We start from the raw sequence: 19837 nt of genomic DNA, 5'->3' as shown, positions 1-19837 counted from the left end.
ACGACTGTTGGGCTGTAGTTTTAGATAAACAAACTGTAATTGGGCTGAATTAGATTTAATCATTTTTCAGTTAATCAAGAAAATACACAACAGAACAAATTTACAACACAGTGCTACTCACTAACAAAAAACCCATGTCACACAATCATGACTTGAGCTATTGTAACTATCAAACGTATGTACCTATCAAACCTACTTATGTTAGGCACCCCAATGCATCACTATTGATTAAAAAATGAATTAACAACAAGAAAAGATTTTATCACTCTTGTGATTCTCCAAGTGACAGAATAAACAAGTTGAATTTTTCTAGTTACAAATACGTCACTGTATGTCCGACGTTACATGAATGCGACATTTCTCATGACACATAGCCAAGAGGTTGACTCGAAGTATTTAGCCCTGAAGTTTGTCTTACAGGTCAATCCATTTCTGAAGTCGCTTCATTGACTTCTAACCTTCCACTCGTGAAACATTGACAACATTTATTAGAGGATTCTACTGTGAGACATCCTTCAGTCTGATAGCGAACATAGCTGTGACTAAACTGCAGTTCAGGACCAAAATACATTAAATACAATTAAATAAGCTTCTCCAGGTTTTCATTTTGCGCCATCTTGTGGTCATGCTCGAGCAACGAAACTGGGAAAGGTGTCAGACTTACTTGTTTACAAAGTAATAAACTTTCAGTTTATTACATTTAATCTGTTATTTGTTAGTTTAGTATACCAGGCTGTGGGTACTGCCTCTGTCAGTAATAAGGCTATAAAATTAGCAATAATTCAGGCCTGTGATTTGGATGAAATTAACAGTGAAGATATAATGAAATCCAAAAAATATTCACCTTTGCAAAAATATCCAGATTACATTTGTTTGCAAGCTGGTTCAGGTCCCTGTGTTTGACAACCTTGGTTCAGAGCCAGCTAAGCAATCTGAGGTATTTACTGCTGTTATTGTTACAGCAACCTAACCTAGGCACATCGTTGCATTATGGGAGGAAGTGGAGAGACGCCACACAAACATGAAATACTTTAGCCAGTGTCATACCCAGGACCTTCTTGCTGTGAGCCAACAGTGCTAACCACGCCACCACTGCTGCACAGCAGTCATTTATTTAAAAATACTTTGTCTTCCAGTATTCATTTTAAAAAAAAATTAATTTAAGCAGTCATAGATCTCCAGAATATATATGAAGAAGAGTTGAAGAGCTATGAGGGTCCTTTAAAAGTAGTTCTTGTTTATTTGGATTTTATTGGACAGCAGATTTACAGGTGAGTCACAAGTGGACAAAAAGGTGAACACATATATTTTGCAACCACATTAGAGTCCCATGACCTCCACAAAGCAAGGGCATTAGAGAACAAATACATGATATGACACATTAAAAAAAGGCATGATATCCAGCTCAAATGCATAATAAATGACATTTTGCTGTCTCTCCCATAATCTCAATTCAAGATTGTTTGAGTGTTATATCGCCTCCTTGTGAAATGTCTCTTCCTACACTGCCAACCAAAAATAATGTAGCACCATCTAGTGGTTTAATTTTAGTTTGGAACGTTGTAATCAGTGGAAGTGATGACACCTGTGGAGATAGTAACATGTCTATATCAGAGAGACAACACCTGTTACAGCTTTTCTCTTTGCCAAAAGATGTCCTGCTGCATTATGTGGCTGCTGGCCGCCTTCTGCCTGTCAACAGGTACAGCCTAAAAACATATGTACTGCAAAGTATGGATTTTTAGCTTAATAGTGATAATGTTTTTGTGTGTATGTAGTTGGCAGTGTTCCTATCAGTCCCGCCGGTCCTTTCGCAGGTTGGTGCTCATTAAATTCATTTGCATGTTTGATTTGCATATGCTGCAATATAACAAATCTGAGGATTCTACATTTTTGTAGGTAATGTTTCTTTAAATGCCACTACCACGGGTGGGTATGAGAGCACCACTGCAGCGACTCCAAGAGGTAAGCTCCAGAGTTTGTTTGTTTTTTAATTCATAATCAATAACATTTCCAAATGTAGTTAAGATATTGAAAGTGTCACTTTCAGTTAGTGCCTATTTTTGTGTGGGGGTGGGTGTGTGTGGATTTCAGGGTGGATGCAGTGTGAGATGTGCAGCAGTTCCCCTTACTTGTGACATGAGAGATTTTTGATGTGATGTTTTTTTTAATTACGCCCACAATGCCACCAGCTCTGCTCCAGACTTGTGATCAGTTTATGCACTTGCACTGTTTTTAGATTTGCTAGAATACAATGATGACTTAAAGATTTTCTAACACTTGATACAATAGAAGTTTCTACAGACAGAATATTTTTTGCTTCATGGGTCCCCGGTATTTGTGTCATATGCTGAAAGTTCTTTACACCCTTAAAATAAGTGGAAACATCATTGATATTAGCTGTATTTTTATTTCAGATTATGCCTTTTCTCTAAATCCCACCATGAATACCACCAGCTCTGCTCCAGGTTGGTGCTCACTGAATCACTCAGAATATTTTTCATTTGCTAGATCATGAATCCAGTCCACTTAACTGTCTCCAGGGTGGTTGTTGTGCATCTGGTATTATTTAGTGTGGACCACTGCATACAATGGCTGTCCAGTAACCCAGAATATTTGATTCTGGTATTGTTACGGTCATTTATATGAAATATATGTACTGGATTTTCATTTCAGTGGGTGCAACTCCTGTAAATGATGCTCTGAATGCCAGCAGTCTTGCTGAAGGTTGGTTTGAAATTATTTTAGAGTTATGTCTTTGGAAAGCCATTATTGTCCAATATATTTTGTACATGCTTAAAAGTGGAAATTGTCAATACTGGTCTTTGCCTTTCAGATCATCATATTTTTTTAGAAAACACTCTGAACGCTACGAGCTCTGTTCCAGGTTGGCATCTGGTTAATTCACTAGCACTCTTATACATTTGTTACTTTCCCAAAACAATTTTTTTTAGAGGATTGTACCATTTCTATGGTTATGTATAACCAAAGAACAGATTTAGTATTTTGTTTCGTGCGCTTTATAAACACTGCTTCCATTTCGGTTGGCACAGCTCCTTTAAATGATGCCCTGAATGAAAGCAGTCTTGCTGAACGTTTGTGCTAATGTGTTTCTGTGGGTTATGTCATTGGAAAGTCATCAGTGTTAATATAACTCTGCCTGTTCAAAAAGCGAAACTTGATGTTTGTTTCAGACAATGCCATATATTTAAATGACACCTTCAATACCATCAGCTCTGCTCCAGGTTGGTGGTCACTGAGTGACTCAGATTATTTTCCATTGGTAGAATATGAATTCCATCATTATTCTTAACTCCCTTGTAAATCCCAGGATGGTTGGTGTGTGAAATTCTTTGATTATTATTTTTTTTGTATTGTTACGGTCATTTATATGGAATCTGTACTGCACAATGTAAACCCTGGATGTGCTTTATATTTCAGGTGGTGCAACTCCTTTAAATTATGCTCTGAATATCACCAGTCTTGCTGAAGGTTGGTGCAAATAATTGTTTTGTCATTGGAAGGCCATTAGTGTTAGTTTACTGTGTACATGCTTAAAAATTGGAAAGATGGTCAATATTGGATGTTTGTTTCAGATTATCCCTTAAATTTGAATGACACCCACAATAATACAGACTCTGCTACAGTTTTGTGTTGGCTTGACTCACTTGCACTAGTCTACTGTTCTAAGATTAGACATTGACAGACAGCTCCTGCAGATTAATTGTATCCTTCTTGATTTAAAAACATTGTGCGTACTTGTAGTTGGTTTAGTTGGTCCACGATTTTTAACTGATGCCCTGAATGCCACCAGTCCTGCTGCAGGTTGGTCATTATTTTTGTGGTTTACATCTTCACAATTAGTTTTTAGTATTAGTATTTTGTACATGCTTAAAAGTGGAAACATGATGGACGTTGAATGCGTTTCCGTTTCAGACTACGCCACATCTTTCAATGACACCCACATTACTTCAAATACAACTGGCTCTGCTCCAGGTTTGTTTTCACTGGACTTCAGACTGTCAGGTTTGATGTTTGAGGTGTTCTAAATATGTGGCTGTCTGCAGGTGCTGCAGCTCCAGAACCTGAATCTTCAAAGAATAAGAGTGCAGAAACTTTGAAAGGTAAAACTTGAGCATAGCATGAGATTAGACTGGCCACAATCCTGGCAGATTAGCTAGTGTTAGCACTTATACACATCCTATTATAGACAGTATTTAAGATGCTTTAGCCAGCCCAGATGAGATGGTCAGATGCCATCAAGCACTATTTCAGTTAATCAATGTCCAATCAGCTGGCTCTGTTGTGGGATCTTTCTTATCTCGCAGCCTCTTGCCTTGCACATATGGCCATGGAACAGCCAATCACAAAATTGAGCCTTACTGCAGATGGAAAAATAAGCCTCTTGATTAGTGGGCCACACTAAACCACTTAATTTTAATGTCCAATGACTACTTTTCTGATTTTTAAATCCTGCACTTTGTCAGAGTTTGATCAAGACATGCCAGTCCAGGAGGGAGACATTCTAATTTCGGTAAGATGGAGGGGTTTTATATTTATTTAGGTTTTGTGTGGTACTGCTGATTGCTGTATGTTTAAACTTGCAGGAGAACAGAAATGCTGTACACACTCTGTGGCCGGATGCCACCACCTCTTACATCATCACTGATGAACTGGGTAGGTTGTTGTCCCTCAAATAGGACCAGATATTTGATTACTGAATGATAACTGATTTGGTTTTGACTCCAACAGTTTCCCGAGAGGCAGAAATTAAAGCTGCCTTTAAGATGATATCGGATGTCACATGTATTCGTTTTAAGAAACGAGACACCGAGTCGAGCTATTTGAAGCTTGTGACTGGCAATGGGTAAGAAGTCAACTATCTCTGGGTAGGTTCGTTATTTTAAAGATGAAGCAGTACAGGAAATTGCCATAACAAATTGTTTCCAAGGAAACAAAGCAACAGTAAGGAAAATCAGAAACTTCCAGCATTTGCGGGCCTGCCCTTTGCCACACCTGTTTTTATTACAGGTCTGTCTCTAAAGGCTTCAATCATTCAATCCCATTTTATACTGTGGTGGTTTCACTAGAGACTTGAACACTGGATACTAGAAAGGGATGGGGAAGAAAAGCTTTAATGAAAGATTAATAGATGGGGAAACAACATGCTTGGCAGCAAAAGGGAAAGCCCATAAAGTAGGCACTCATTAAAGCCTGCCCAACAATTATTTAATCTTATTACTAGTTTGTGACACAAATTGAGGCCTGTTCAATTCAATTTGGTACATTTTGGCTTCAGCCTCATTATCCATATATTCAGACATTAAGGGAGAATCTCAGGTCAGAACTGAGTGGTTGAACTCTAACATTTATTTATTTTGCGCCTAGCTGTGCCTCATTCGTTGGTTGTCAAGGAGGAGCCCAGCAGCTCTTCTTTGCTTCAGAGTGCACCGTGGGGAACCTTTGCCATGAACTGCTCCATGCTCTGGGACTGTATCATGAACACACTCGTGAAGACCGGGATAAATATGTCACAGTGAACTGGCAGAATATTGTGGCAGGTACACAAGCTTGTTTGCTTTTTGCATTAGTTGTAATGCAGTTAAAAACAAATTGTATCCAGATTGTTCACACAGCCCAGTTCCTCTGGATGCAATTTAAATCTTTGGTCAGTAAAAGTGAGACCTCTTGATTTGTATAATGGAAAATATGCCCCCAGTGGTGTTGATGGAATGTAAAGTACGACTTTGTGCACATGAATGTTAAGATCCTCTCCTGCCAGCTCAGTCCCTCCTTGTCAAAGCCTTCATCTTCTTGAAACAAGAACTATAACTGTCTCTTGTAATACACATCAAAAAAGGAACATTAACTTGAGTATGAAGAAATTACTTTGGCTATTATTGTGATACAGTAGGTGCATCATGTTCAACTATGCCATTTTTGGATTTCTTTTTCCTTAAAGGTAAAGAAAATAACTTCAAGGTGAAGCATGGAAACACTCAAAACCTACCATATGATCTCGCGTCCATAATGCACTACGGGCGGTAAGTTGACGACTTCCTCATTTTATTTTCTAATTTTAAAGTACTTGAAAAAGACACCAGATAAGTTTACCCTCCCCCCTGGTCTTGCAGGGATTTCTTCAGTGCAAATGGAAATCCAACTGTGTTGCCTAAGCAGAGTGGTGTGGAGATAGGTCAGAGGAGACATCTGAGCCAGCTGGACATAGAAAGATTGAATAAACTCTACAGCTGTGGTAAATTGTGAAACTAAATAATTGTGTGTTTCATTTTATAACGTTACATGTTGAATTGACAGTAAATGTGGCACAAACTACAGACAAAAGCAACCCTGAAATTTCTTTCAGGTCTTATCTTAGGTCAGATACTGCAGTACCTCCTGCCTGACAGGAGTAGTTTGTCTTAACACTGTTGTTATTGTTACCATAACCTAACCCAGGCAAATCTTTGAATCATGGGAGGAAGTGGAGAGACACCACACAAATATGAAATCCTTCAGCTAGTGTATTCAACCCAACACCTTGCTGTGAGCCAACAGTGTTAATCACTACATCACTATGCTGCACAGCAGTCATTTATTTTAAAATACTTTCTTTTCCAGTAATCATTCAAATGTTCATTTGAGCAGTCATATCTCCAGAATACATATGAAGAGTTCGAGAGCTATGAGGGTCCTTTAAAGGTAGTTCTTGTTTATTTGGATTTTATTGGACAGATTCACAGGGGGAATACACATCTTTTGCAAGCACATTAGATTCCCATGACTTCCACATAGGAAGGGCATTAGAGAACAAATACATGACATAACATGTTTTCATTAAAAAACAAAAACAAAAAAAGACACTATACTTTCACAAAAAATTCTATACCCAGCGTATTATTTTATAGATTGGTTCAGAGGGGTAAAGAAAAAATCAATTATTAATCTCAGGAGTTTCCCCTTCAGCTCAAATGCATAATAAATGACATTTTGTGTCTCCCATAATCTCAGTTCAAGATTGAGTGTCATGTCGCCTCCCTGTAAAATGTCTCTTCTATCACAGCCAAACAGGAATAATGTAGCATCATCTTGTGGTTTAATTGTAATTTGCAACGCTGTAATCAGTGGAAGTGATGACACCTGTGGAGATAGTAACATGTATATATCCGAGAGACAAAAGCTTTTACAACTTTTCTTTCTCAAAAGATTCCTTGCTGCCTTCTGCATGTCAACAGGTACATCATAAAAACATACGTACTACAAAGTATGGATTTGTAGCTGAATATTAATAATTAGTGATGGCCAAATGACGCTTTCTGAAGCTTGTATTGAAAAAACGGTTCATTACTCGAAGCTTTTCAACACAGTCCTCTCTGGTGACATCTGCTGGCCAAAAATATGAAGAGCAGCTTGAATCCACAAAAGACACCAAACCAACTGCTTCATAATGATTGCTCACTCTGCAGAGTGGAATTCTGTCTGATATTGGGCTGCCGTTGTTGCTTTGAACGTGTATTTGTTGGTGGTTTAAAAAGTGTTTATTTGTTTAATAAATAATTTTGACCAGTAAACTCTCCTTGTTTAAATGTGCACCATTGTGTGGTCTTTCTTTGCTTATGTCTTCTTGATGTTGGTAAATACAATAATTGAAAAATACCACATTACATATAACATATAATAATGTACAACACATGGAGTATGCTTCTGCTGTGAGGTCCTGCCTCCATGCAATTAACCGCTAGACGGGTGTATTTATAAATAATAGGCATATTTTTGATCTGGGGGTAGAATTGATTGTGAAATGGAAAGGGGAAAATGCTTATGAACTTGCAAATTAAAAACATGATGCATTTAAAGTAGCCCTTTCTCATTTTTATTTAAGAGAATTTGTTCTACTGTGCGATGGCCAAACCTGCTGATTTAAATTTAGCCATTTAAATCAGCTGTAATGGATCAAGAACACCTCTAAAACCTGCAGGACACCAGCCCTCGAGGCCTGGGTTTGGACACCACTGCTCTACAGGTTATTTTTATTTATAATCGGTAACATTTAAAGTGTATTTATGTTTAAAGTTTAACTTTGAGTTGGTGTCCTTTTTTTTTTTTTTTTTTTTTTTTTCTAAAGATACTCATCAGGTTGGATGTTGGTGCAGACTACATGCATGTAGATTTCAGAGTGGATGCGGTATGAAATGTGCAGCAATTCCCCTTATTTTAAGAGTTCTAATATGATATGATAGATTTTTGGATGTGTCTCCTTCAGATTATGCTTTTATTTGTTTTTCTTTTGTTTAAAATTGCACCCACAATGCCACCAGCTCTGCTCCAGACTGGTGATCAGTTAATGCACTTGCACTGTTTTTAGATTTGCTAGAACACAATGATGACTTAAAGAATTTCTAACCCTTCTATTGTGATACAATAGAACCGTGAATACCACCAGCTCAGCTGCAGGTTGGTGTTCATTGAGTGACTTGGATTACTTTACATTAGAATATGAATTCCTTTACTAATTTAATTTTCTTTACTCCTTTGTAAATCCCAGGATGGTTGGTATTGCAGCTCCTCTAAAACAAACTGCCGGAGCAGGCTAAATATCGGGATACTGACGCGCAGCAATAAACAAAAAAATGCACTTCTGAGCCATTTGTTCTGTTTATTCAACCATTACTGTCTTTTTCCTTAAAGGGAAAGAAAATAACCTCAAGGTGAAGCATGGAAACACTCAAAACCTAAAATATGATCCCAGCTCTATAATGCACTACCCGCTGTAAGTTGAAGTCATCCTTATTTCATGATTTCCAATTTTTTTTTTAAGTACTTGAAACAGACTCTGGACCCCCACCCCATCTCTGTCTTGCAGGTCTCACTTCAGTACAAATGGAAATCCAACTGTTGCCTAAGCAAAGTAGTCAAATTTATCTGTGTTGCAATAACTTTTGTTGCCACCATGGTCATCTTCTTATGAACAACAGAAACACTACAGTAGCATCATGCCACATGCAAGAATCAAAAGATGAAATTTGTAAAAGCAGAAGGGGCAAGCAAAAAAGTTTAGAGCGATTCAGGCTCAATATTGACATTTGAAAAGCTGTATATGATGATCAGTCATGACTCGACATCGAGTGATGGAGGTATTGTGGGGAAGTTTGTCCAGTCTGAAAAGGAGACTGTGTAATATGAACATAGACATCCAGTGCTGTATTCTAAAGGTACTTCATATATCCACAACGATCAACAGTAGCAGGCTGAGAGTCTAGTTTGGTCTGTAGGAGGAGCTAAGAGAACAGGAAGCCTGTCGGTATTAAGCTGTGGGTAACGTGATCAGAGAAGAAAGACTTTTGCATCCTACCTTTCATTTATCTGTCAGGAAACAACGGCTTTTAAAGTCAACTCAGTTTAAAGGTAAGCTCAGTAAATTTGACATTTATATTCAATTTTCATCCATTAGTGCATTTTCTTTAAGCAGTGCAGATGAAGACTTTCTTGCATTTTGTCCTTTGCTGCAAACATTGTGAGGAAATATCCTTGCCACTGTTTTTGTTTTGTTTGAGAAGAAGCAATCATATGTTCAAATGTTTTTGAGAGGTTTTCAAAGTCTGGAATGCAGCATAGTCCCCCTTTTAAATAGGAGCCTATTGGTAAGCTGGCATACTGGAGCTTCAGTCGGATCCCTCTTTCTTGGCAGACGGTGGACAAAGTGTCGGTTTTGTTTGGGCGTCTCAGATTTAGCGTGTAAATGCTTTGGATTACACACAAGGTGCTGAGTGTCCAGCCAAGAGATAAACTGTTAAGTGGCAGCTCAACGTTGTTTGAAACCTTTGAACTGTAGTTAAATTTTGCCTAGAAGATGCAAAAAGGATGTGGAAATTTTCCCACTCAAAATCTAGTAATTTTGCTCACAAACTCACTGGTGTGCCTGTGATCAACATGCCAAGCAAATGGATGCTTATATTTTGACGCAGATTTGAGTTGGCACATCTGGCAGCTCCATGTAATCAAACCTGTTCGATATATATGCTCTTTTTTCCATGGTGCCATTTACTGCAATTAGGGTCCCTGGTCCATTAAAACACCCCCAAAGCATTAGGTTCCCACATGACAGTGGGGATGGTCTCCTTGAGGTGGAAGGCTTCTCATTTTTCACACTAAATGAAGGAAACATCATTGTGGACAAACAATGAAATTTTTGTTTCATCTGACCATAACACAGAAGACCAGAAGTCGTCTTCTTTGTCCAGATGACCCTTTACAAAGGCCAGGCGAGCTTTTGTGTGCCTTATCTGGAGAAGTGGCGTCCTTCTTGGTCTGCATTCATGGAACCAAGCAGTGTCAGAGTCCGTTGGAGTGCCTGCCTAGAGACATTGTCACCAGCAGAGCACAGATTCACCAGGATGGCCTTGGTGGTGATTCATTTTCACCTCTCTCACTATCCTCCTCGCCAACACAGGTGTTACTTTTGGCTTCCAACCACGTCCTCTGCAATTTTCCACAGCGTGGAACACCTTGTATTTTTTAATAATACTTTGCACTGTAGCCACTGGAACTTGAAAACATTTAGATATGGCCTTGTAGCCCCTTCCTGACTTGTGAACAGCCACAATGCAAAGCCGCAGGTCCTCCCTGAGCTTCTTTGTCCTAGCCATGACTGTCCACAAGCCAACTGCAGAGAACTGCTCTTTTTCACCTGTTGAGCTGATTAAAACAGCTATTCCCAATTAATCAGGTTATTTAGGATGCTTTAGAACATCTTGGATTTTTTGGAATAATATAGAACTTTGGATTTTCCCAGAGACTGTGAAAGTTTGTAAAGGGTATGAATAATTTTGGACATGACACCTTTTGATCAAATGTAAATAAAACTTTCTGGAAAGCTTAAACTGTTAGGAAAACAGTTCTATTTTTTTTTTTAGGTTCTCTTATGTTTTTGCGATGCATTTGGATGTTGGTTTTTTTTGGATGATATCCGTGCACATATTATGGTCTGCCAATATTTGATAAAGTGATGACTATTTCTTTATCATGCTAAATTTCCTTTTATATCACACCACATCCTCCAATTTTATAAATGCTAAAATGCTAATGTAACTTAGGTTATTAAATTAAGTTACAATAAAATTCTGACGTTATTCTGTTGTATCTATAGTGGGTGATGCTGCATGGCTGCATCCTTGGTGTTCAGACTGCACGACAGAGGCCCCGAGCTGGTGAGGGAGGTGCTTCTGGAGCGAGGCTGGGAGGAGTATAATGAAGGAGAGCGTGAGGAGGAAGACTGGAACCTTTACTGGAGAGGCTCTTTATTTCAGACCTCACAATATCACAACCTGCTGCCGTGGCAACGCCTCAACCACCATCCTAAAACTGTTGGCATCACACGCAAGGTGCACGTCTACATAGATTTTTTTTTTAAGCTTCATGTCATGACAGACGTATTACCAGAAAAAGAAACTGTTCATTTGAATCTCATTCCTACGTCGAGAAATGTAAACGACTCTCGTACAACAAAACTCAGCTCTTGAGCTGTTTAAAATTTTTTGTGTCAGTGCTTGAAATGTTGGAAAAGCACAAAGCATAACTTCTGGGATTCACACATCTGCAACCAGTTCAACTAACAAGCATGATTTTGGACCAGGAAATTCAAACCTAGAACCTTCCTGCAGTGAGGCTCCGTGGTAATTACTCTACCACTGTGCCATCCGGGCAGGAATGCAAAATATTAAAGAAAAAAAATTGTAAATGGATGATTAGTAGACTCTGACTACTTGTACATACGCTCACTTCATCTGAAACTTCAACCAAGTGTAATAGTATGTACATGAGAACAACAAGGAAGAGCATAACAGGTCCGTTAGAAATGTACTTTTTGTCGTTACCCTCTGCTGATTAAACTTTTATCACCAGGGGTCAGCATTATACCAGTGTTTGAGTTTCAGACGTGCTGTTCTCTTTGATATTTCTTATTTTCCCTGCCCTTATTTCCTGAACAGGCTTCGTCTTTTCTGGTGGAAAATGCAATTAACAACATTCTTAATGACTTTCCTTGTTAAATACAGGTTGTATTGATTCACTTTCTCATGATCCTGTGGTGCAAAGTGGTAATCTACTGCCCTTTGACTTCAACTTCTGAAATATCTTCAGCACACCACATAAATGTTTGTGATATAAAGTCAGTGGTTGTCTCTTCACATTCTGTTGATAGTTTTAGTTAATTTGGGAAGATTTTACATCATTTTCAACAAAGTAATTTTTAAAAAGAAAACCTGAATTTATACCAAATGAATTATTTGCATTTCTTTCGGATTTCTTTAGGATTGCTTGGCACGCAACCTGAGGAGAATGAAAGCAACATTTGGTTCAGCTCTCTATGACTTCAGTCCCACCACTTTCATCCTCCCCAATGACTACACCTGCTTCCTGGCTGAGTACAACAGACTGCGTCTGGCCAGAGGAACATCGGTCTACTGGATAGTTAAGCCTGTGGATCTCTCCAGAGGCCGAGGGATCTTCATCTTCGAGGATATTAAAGACTTGGTTTATGATTGCTCTGTTGTCATTCAGAGGTACATTAGCAGCTCTCTGCTGATCTCCGGCTACAAGTTTGACTTGAGGATTTACGTGTGTGTGAAGAGCTTTCATCCGCTGACTGTGTACATTCATCAAGAAGGCCTGGTGCGTTTTGCCACTGAGAAGTTCAACCTGTCATCTCTGCATAACCTGTATGCTCACCTCACTAACACCAGCATCAACAAGTTCGGTCCCTTCTACAAAACTGAAAAAGGAAGAGTGGGTCGGGGATGTAAGTGGACCATGAGCAAATTCAGACATTTTCTCCACAGTCAACAGATCAACGAGCTGCTTCTGTGGCAGAGGATCAACAACATCGTCACTCTGACCCTCCTCGCCATTGCTACATCAGTGCCCTCCTGTCCTAACTGTGTGGAGTTGTTTGGATTTGACATCCTCATAGATGCCAAGTTTAAGCCCTGGCTGCTGGAGGTCAACTACAGCCCTGCACTCACACTGGACTGCCAAGCTGATATTTCAGTGAAGAAAAAGCTAGTCAGTGATGTCATTGATATGATGAACTACACATCGACCGACAGCTTAAGAGACAGAGCTTATCGGAAACATAGGTACAAGCAACCTTGTTTTAAGGCGAACCACCCGTCTGCACCTGTGCTCTCAACGTTAAACCATCAGAAGAAAAAGAGAGGTAACAAGGGCTCGCACACTCAAATTCTCCCTCTGCTAAAAACGTCTCATCAGCCTGAAAAGACAAAACGGGGTAAGCTTAAACAGCGTGACCTTGAAGCCAACTACCAAAGATGCCTTCCGCCTTTTGAATTATCGAAGATACGTGAAGCTAGATGCAGAATAATTAACACCAGTGCTATCAAACTCCACACCAACCAGACCCAAAACCCGATACTGGGCCAGGATTCAAGGACAAATGAGTCAGCGTTGAACAGACAGTCTCGTCAGCCTCTTGTATCGTACCTCATGAACAACGGGTCTCTTTACAGGTCTGATGTTACAAACCATGGCAACTCTGAAACTGAAGCTGAGAGGCAGCACTCAGGAGAGACAGACGTTTCCTCTTTGACACCTGACACCCAGGAGAGTGAGGAAGCGTTCACACGGCCTGCTGCGTCCTGGAAGCTCCCAAACATTTACAGGTACTGTAAATTTGCAAAATGTCAAACGAAGAACAAATCGTTGGTTTTAAAAGTGGAAAGTTTGACCTATTACTATTGCTTAAATTATTTCTGACTTGGAATATTTTACAATTTTGGTGAAAATTGCATTTTTATGCCTTGAAATTCATAAAACTGAAGCCAGTTTGAGAACCTTTAAAATTTTTTAAAAAGGGATGACAATTGACTCTTTTCAAACGTTCACAGCACAAAGCCAGTTCGGATCACTGCGGAGAAAACCACAGGGAATGGACAAAATATTCCACCAGTGAAGGTTGGAGACTTCATAAGGACGTTTCCATTTAACAGGGCTACTCTGAAAGCCTCGCAGCATGAACTGGACATAAGGACAGTCCTACAGGAGATTCAGAGCCTAACTGGACAGTTGGTTTCAGGCAAAGGACACAAGATGAAGAGCAGGAGAGAAGAGAAGGTGACAGCAGATAAGGATGCTGATACTGACTTTGATTCGCTGTTGTGGGGACCAAAAGATCCTCCATTGATCAGCCAATGCTTCAAATCAACTTAACCTGTGGCATACTCTAGCTGGTGTAAATGAATACTCACTTAAACTGCATGGTGCTTTTCTACTGTTTTCTTTAGGGTTGGAGGCTCTGACAGGCTGTTTCTTTTCAGGGTTGGTTAGTTTATTTGACCTAACACATCATTAGTGAGGATCCTACAGCCCTTTGTGTAGCTTGCATCAGAACATATTTCATTTATATGTTAAATATGATCAAATTTGCTGGTAAATTGAGTTTCTTTATATGCTGTAGTCACGGGAACAAGATTAGCTTTCATGTTAGAACACACGACCCACACGAAAACCTGTGGTTGTTAAAGAAACTTTTAGACAAACGTATCTGTGATTGATTGTTTTTATGATTATAAAAAGCGTTATTGGTTAGTAGTGGACTTTGACAGACTCACACGTGAACACACATTTTAATGGGCTGTGAGACAGTGACTCTTTTCTAATTAAAGTAGTTAATGTACACATTTTTGTCGTGTGGCTCTGAAATGTACTGTGGCTCTTTAAGTTGTAACTCCCGTGTTTGAAACTTTGAAAACATCTATTAGAAAGAGGGGATTTGCCATGAACTCTGCTGCTCTCACGCATCTGATCTGGTTCTGCACAAAACTGGTGAAAATGTGGACTTCTACGAAGATCACTAAGGCTCCAAAGGTTCTACAAAGTTGCCAGAAGGACAGGTATATAGCATTAAAGCTGAGTGGAACAGTGGTTAGCACTATTGCCTCACAGCAAGAAGGACCTGAGTTTGACTCTACCATAGGGCTGGGCCATATCATACTGTTCACGATAATACCGGTATAATGTCATGCAACGATAAGAAAATGAAATATCGCGATAGAATATGGGTAAAACGTGCATGCGCAGTGCCTTTGTTTTCATATGCACATGGCGAAAAAGGCACGGCGGCGTATTGTGTGTGTATAACCTCTTTTTAAGTTTTGTGGATATTATACATGGTTATGCTGAGGATATGTCGGCCAATTTCCACTGGAAATGCCTTTTGGTTAAACTGTCAGCAAGGAATTTGCATTTGCACTGTTAAATTTTTATATAACTTTAATGCAAAAAACAGCTGCTTGTTTAAGTGAAAATACATTGATGGTTTTTTGTTTTTTTTTGCACTAATAAAATTGTGGAGTTGTGAAGTATTTTGTGTCAATTATATCGTCAGTTATATCGTTATCGCAAACTTTCAAATGTATATCGTGATAAATATTTTTGGTCATATCGCCCTGCTCTACTCAACCATCTGGCTGGGAACTTTCTGTGTAGAGTTTGCTTGTTGTCATAATAATGAGTTACAACTCAATGCAAAGCTTCAAATATCAGAAGGAAACTGTATGTGTAGGTGATATTTCTCTGGTTTACGCTATAAAGCAGAAAACTATAAATGTTAAGGCCCAGATATGACCCACATCTGCCTTGACTCGCCACGTGACTAACAGTGTGTCTGGTTGCCACAGCTCCACCTTACATATGCTAGCTGTTACATGTGTGTCATGATCAGCTCTACACACAGACTGTATATAAAAGACAGATGCAGCCATCATGAGGTCAATCACTGGGTTAGTTAAACCCCATTTATGAAGCCTTCGGCTGGGTTTTTCACAATCAACTAAGTTTGCTTTTTGAACGCAAACATAATGGACACGGGAGGGGAGGATCTGATGTATTAGTTTGAAACGTTAGCTTAAATGTTAGTCAACTGACGTATTTACACTATGCTGCTGCAATTTAATTTTTTTTTTAAAATCATGTTTTTATGCTCCATGTGAGGAACTAATGCACTTTGGGAAGTAAAAATCAAGTTTGTGCAGCGACTGAACTGGCACAGGGAACATATCAGTTTGCACCACATGAACTTATAATGAGGTCAGTCAGTGCTTTGACATCATCTTTTGTCCTTTCACATAAATTATTGCTGGGGTGCTTAATAACCACTTAACAGTCCTTTATATACCTGGATAATTTGATACTGACAAGATTTGCACTGCAGACACAAAGGTGGACTCTAGAATTTCTGTACAATAGAAACAAGTTGTAAAGGGGGGAAAAACATTAAAACAAGCATATTCAGCAACATGATACACACTTGGAATCTATTATTGCGTATCTCAGTCCATTTCCTGTCTTCCATGGCATGTTAGGCATACTTACTCAAATAATAAATGCTTAATATATTTCTGAGATGTAAAATTGTCTTTCCAGTAAATCTCTCTTTATCAGAGAAAGCGGCATCAGCAGAGGGCAGCGTGGAGAATAGTCATAACAACACAAGTGAGTCCTTCTCTGTCTCTGTAGAGTACATGAATGTCTGAAACGCACCAGTAAAACAGTACCACAGAAGCCACAATGTCATTTGTTCAGTTAATAGCTGGTTAAGAAAAAAGTGACCTCAAAGCACAGCTTGTCTGAGTGGCTATCTACTGTTTTGGTGTTGAGTTTTAGGGTTTGCAATGCCAGGAATAAAAACCACTTGTATGAACTTTCATTTCTTATCTGACATTTAAATACGATTAATACTATGAATTCTTAAATTGTTCCATTTGTTGTTGGGAAAACATGCAAAATGCCTCAGTATGCATGAATTTTACACAAGACACAGACATCAACAAAGATATCTGAACTACAGTCATTTCTCTCTGAAAAAGCACTTGGCGAAGGTGAGAACAGGCACAAAAGCACAATATGTAAGCAGAGAGATGTTACGGCACTGATAATCCCATCATCCTTTTGCTTGCTGAGATCAGAAACTATTTAAAGCCCTGTAGTGTGAGATTCTTTTTAATCTCCTTTTTTGTGAGATGAACGCCTCACAAACGGAGCAGAAAGATCGGCCTTATATGAGTTTGTTGCGGTGCTGATTGTGCAAATGAGTGAATGTGCATGAGCTTTTGATCAGGTGGCTCTAATCAGGTTCAACAATCTGAAGAGGTGAATCTAAAGGTGATTATTGCTTGTGGCTGCTTGTCCATGAAATTCTTTCAGCTCTATGGATAATTCTGACATGCTGCAGATTGTTGCAAATGGTGCTGTTGCACTCGTGCATGTGCACAGTAGATTCAGACCAGTTTAAACTGTGTGGTAACATAAATATCTGTGGTCCAGCAGCCTGCTACGTACTACTCTGCTAATTACTTGTGGTTGTCTGTATATAGTTTCTCTTTCCTGCTTGCTCGACATTCACAATGTGCTGTAATGGGCTCAACCAGATATGTTGATCATGCTGCTGAAGCCTTAATGTGGAATTTTGCCATCCAAAGGAAATCTTTTGAGGCTAATTTATCAAACTTTGAGTGGTTTTTAAAAATTATTTTTTCAAACTGATGCTCTCCGGTCAGCAAGGCATGCTTTTAGAAGGACTTTTGGTTAAATTCATAGTGAGCAGTGAGGATGAGACACAGTTGACAGGTGAAAAATTAAAGAAAGAAACTGAACTTTTGGCCGTATACTGAGCTTTGTATTGCTATAGTTTATGACACTATTTTGTCAGAAAATATTTTATTTCAGATAAGCAACAATAGTTCACAGTTCTGGATACTCAAAAACTGTTTCGAATGTGATACATTTACATCAGACAAAGTCACAGACTGTATTTTACTTCACAGTCTGCTGTATGCCAGTCTGCATTCAGTAGTTGATGGGGCAGTACATAATCTGACCACTAGTCAGCAGTGTGGCATAACAGAGTTTTCTAATTAGGGCAGTTTTCACTCAGCAGCTGCCATTTGATTACAAACTGTCTCTCTGTTTAAACTGCTGCTGAAGAGCCTCCACCTGCTGCCTGTGGACCTGCGCACCCACACACACACACACGCACACACAGAAATACATGCACAGTCACAAGACAAACATACAGTGTAAACTTGTTAAAACATGTACAGGAGCACTGTGTGTGACTCATATGTGGACTTCAAGAAGTACAAGCGTATTTGTAAATGTTTGTGCTGATTTACGCCATGCTGTGTCTAACTGCCGCTTTACGTCACACCGTGAGTACCAGTTTGAATTGCTACAAGGCTGCTGCATCATTTCTTCACTCAGATTTTTGGTGGGTTTTTGAGGTCAGGCCTCTGCAGGCTGCTAATTTTTATTTTCAATCAATAAATGAAATGAAAATTTTATCAAACAATTTTTTATCAAACAATCAAACTGTTTTCTTCTTTTTGTTTCTAAAACCTTACCCATTTCATATCAGTATGGACACCCAACATGATTTTATTTTTCTCATTTAGATCTCATGTGTTTTCAGAGTGTTCCTTTAATTTCTTTGGGGAAGTATGTATTGAGCCAAGATTTAAACATGTGCCTCCAGCTGTTTAGGGTGGATACCAAACCATATCCAAGCCAAACGTCGATCTGTCCAACGTGTTCAGTATCCTGCCTGATCTCTCCTCTCAGTAGGAGGAACACTTGTCAGAAATCTGAATCAGACTGGCTGGCTCTTTTTAACAAAAAGGGTAGTGGTTTTATGCTGAGCCCCTCCTCAATATTACCATTTGGCCAGTGAGTGGTGTCACTTGATGAGTCATGAGAGTGACTCCTTTACAAAAATCAAGTCATTTTTTTAAACTCTCCAACAAGGGAAATGACTGCACAAGAACCAAAACTGTGGTTGTCTTCATGCATGCTCAGTCATCCAACTAAGTAAATCCTAAAAGGTTGATTCTGTTCATCTGGACGTAACGTTTTCAATGGGAAAAATTTTTCATCAGTCATCCAAGGACTTCTTCAGCCTCAGCTGACTGCAGGTTTCCTCAACCTCATAAACAGTAAATTGCACAATAACTGAAACTAGCTCAGTGAATGAACAGTGGGCTGGGAGGTCAGTTCCTTGATCATTAATATGCAAATTGTTATGACCATTGATCAACAGTCACTGATAAAAGCCCATCAATCAATGGCCATTGATCAAGGACCACTGATCAAGGGCCATGAGTACCATTCACAGAGAGTTGGGGAATGGCTGCTATTACAGCATTGTAAGATGGCAAAAGATGTACCCTTAGGCCCCCCTTGATTCAGAGATGGTCTTTCCCTTTTCACGTAAATGGCCTTCTTGACTTAAATCAGTGTTCCTCCCTGTCCAGGATGTCTACAATTCAATTGGCCTGTAAGTGTAAATAGACTGCAGAGTCCTGGCCTGACGAGGTAGCTCTTCTGTGTTGTGCTATAGGCTTCTCCAGAGGTTGTTTGGTTTCCCTGATGTATAAATCCTGGCAATCCTCCTGGCACTTAACAGCGTGCACTATGTTACTCTGTTTGTGTCGGGGGACCCGATCCTTGGGGTGGACAAATTTTTGACGCAGCGTGTTTTGGGGTTTAAAAGCCACAGAGACGCGGTGTTTAGAAAAAATGTGTCACGACTGTTCCGATACTCCTGACACATATGGGATCACTACAGGTTTTCGCTTAGGCAGCGGTTGTCCTTCCTCGGCTAGAGCTTTCTTTAGGTGCCTTCCAAGCTTTGACAAAGCTTTAATGAATCATTTCAATGTAAGCAGCTATCTCCTGGAAGGTTTCAGTCTTTTGAATATGTGGCTTCACAGCTGAAGGCCCCATCCAAAGCTGTGTTTCTTAATGTTCACAGGCCTCCCAAATACTGCAC

At 39.4% G+C, this 19837-nt stretch overlaps 2 protein-coding genes across 9 annotated transcripts; both read left to right on the top strand.

Moving 5' to 3' along the window:
- Positions 1-1617: 1617 nt before the first annotated feature.
- LOC102303640 (hatching enzyme 1.2) lies at positions 1618-6274 on the top strand. Of its 8 annotated transcripts, none has more exons than XM_014329618.2 (17): positions 1618-1702; positions 1779-1817; positions 1930-1965; positions 2418-2468; positions 2677-2727; positions 2837-2887; positions 3195-3245; positions 3442-3492; positions 3766-3825; positions 3937-3996; positions 4068-4124; positions 4488-4534; positions 4608-4677; positions 4753-4867; positions 5389-5561; positions 5963-6044; positions 6135-6274. In XM_014329618.2, exons 1-17 carry the CDS (start codon positions 1654-1656, stop codon positions 6265-6267), a joined length of 1176 nt encoding a protein of 391 aa, XP_014185104.1. In that variant the 5' UTR covers positions 1618-1653; the 3' UTR covers positions 6268-6274. The 8 variants fall into 8 exon arrangements, with proteins under 8 accessions (XP_014185104.1, XP_005948493.1, XP_014185105.1 ...); XM_005948431.2 differs by having other exon boundaries at positions 1900-1965; XM_014329619.2 differs by lacking the exon at positions 3766-3825 and having other exon boundaries at positions 1900-1965.
- A 4885-nt stretch (positions 6275-11159) lies between these two features.
- Positions 11160-14223, top strand: ttll2 (tubulin tyrosine ligase-like family, member 2). Its single transcript, XM_042222743.1, has 4 exons — positions 11160-11381; positions 12310-13133; positions 13524-13676; positions 13902-14223. The coding sequence occupies exons 1-4, from the start codon at positions 11160-11162 to the stop codon at positions 14221-14223; spliced, it is 1521 nt and encodes a 506-aa protein (XP_042078677.1).
- The last annotated feature ends 5614 nt before the right edge of the window (positions 14224-19837 follow it).

The sequence above is a fragment of the Haplochromis burtoni genome, unplaced genomic scaffold (genome assembly GCF_018398535.1).
Source record: "Haplochromis burtoni strain Fernald_Lab_line unplaced genomic scaffold, NCSU_Asbu1 Contig_93, whole genome shotgun sequence".
NCBI classification, from domain to species: domain Eukaryota; kingdom Metazoa; phylum Chordata; class Actinopteri; order Cichliformes; family Cichlidae; genus Haplochromis; species Haplochromis burtoni.
The sequence above is the reverse complement of the archived record's forward strand: the minus strand, read 5'-3'. Positions and strand labels throughout refer to the sequence as shown.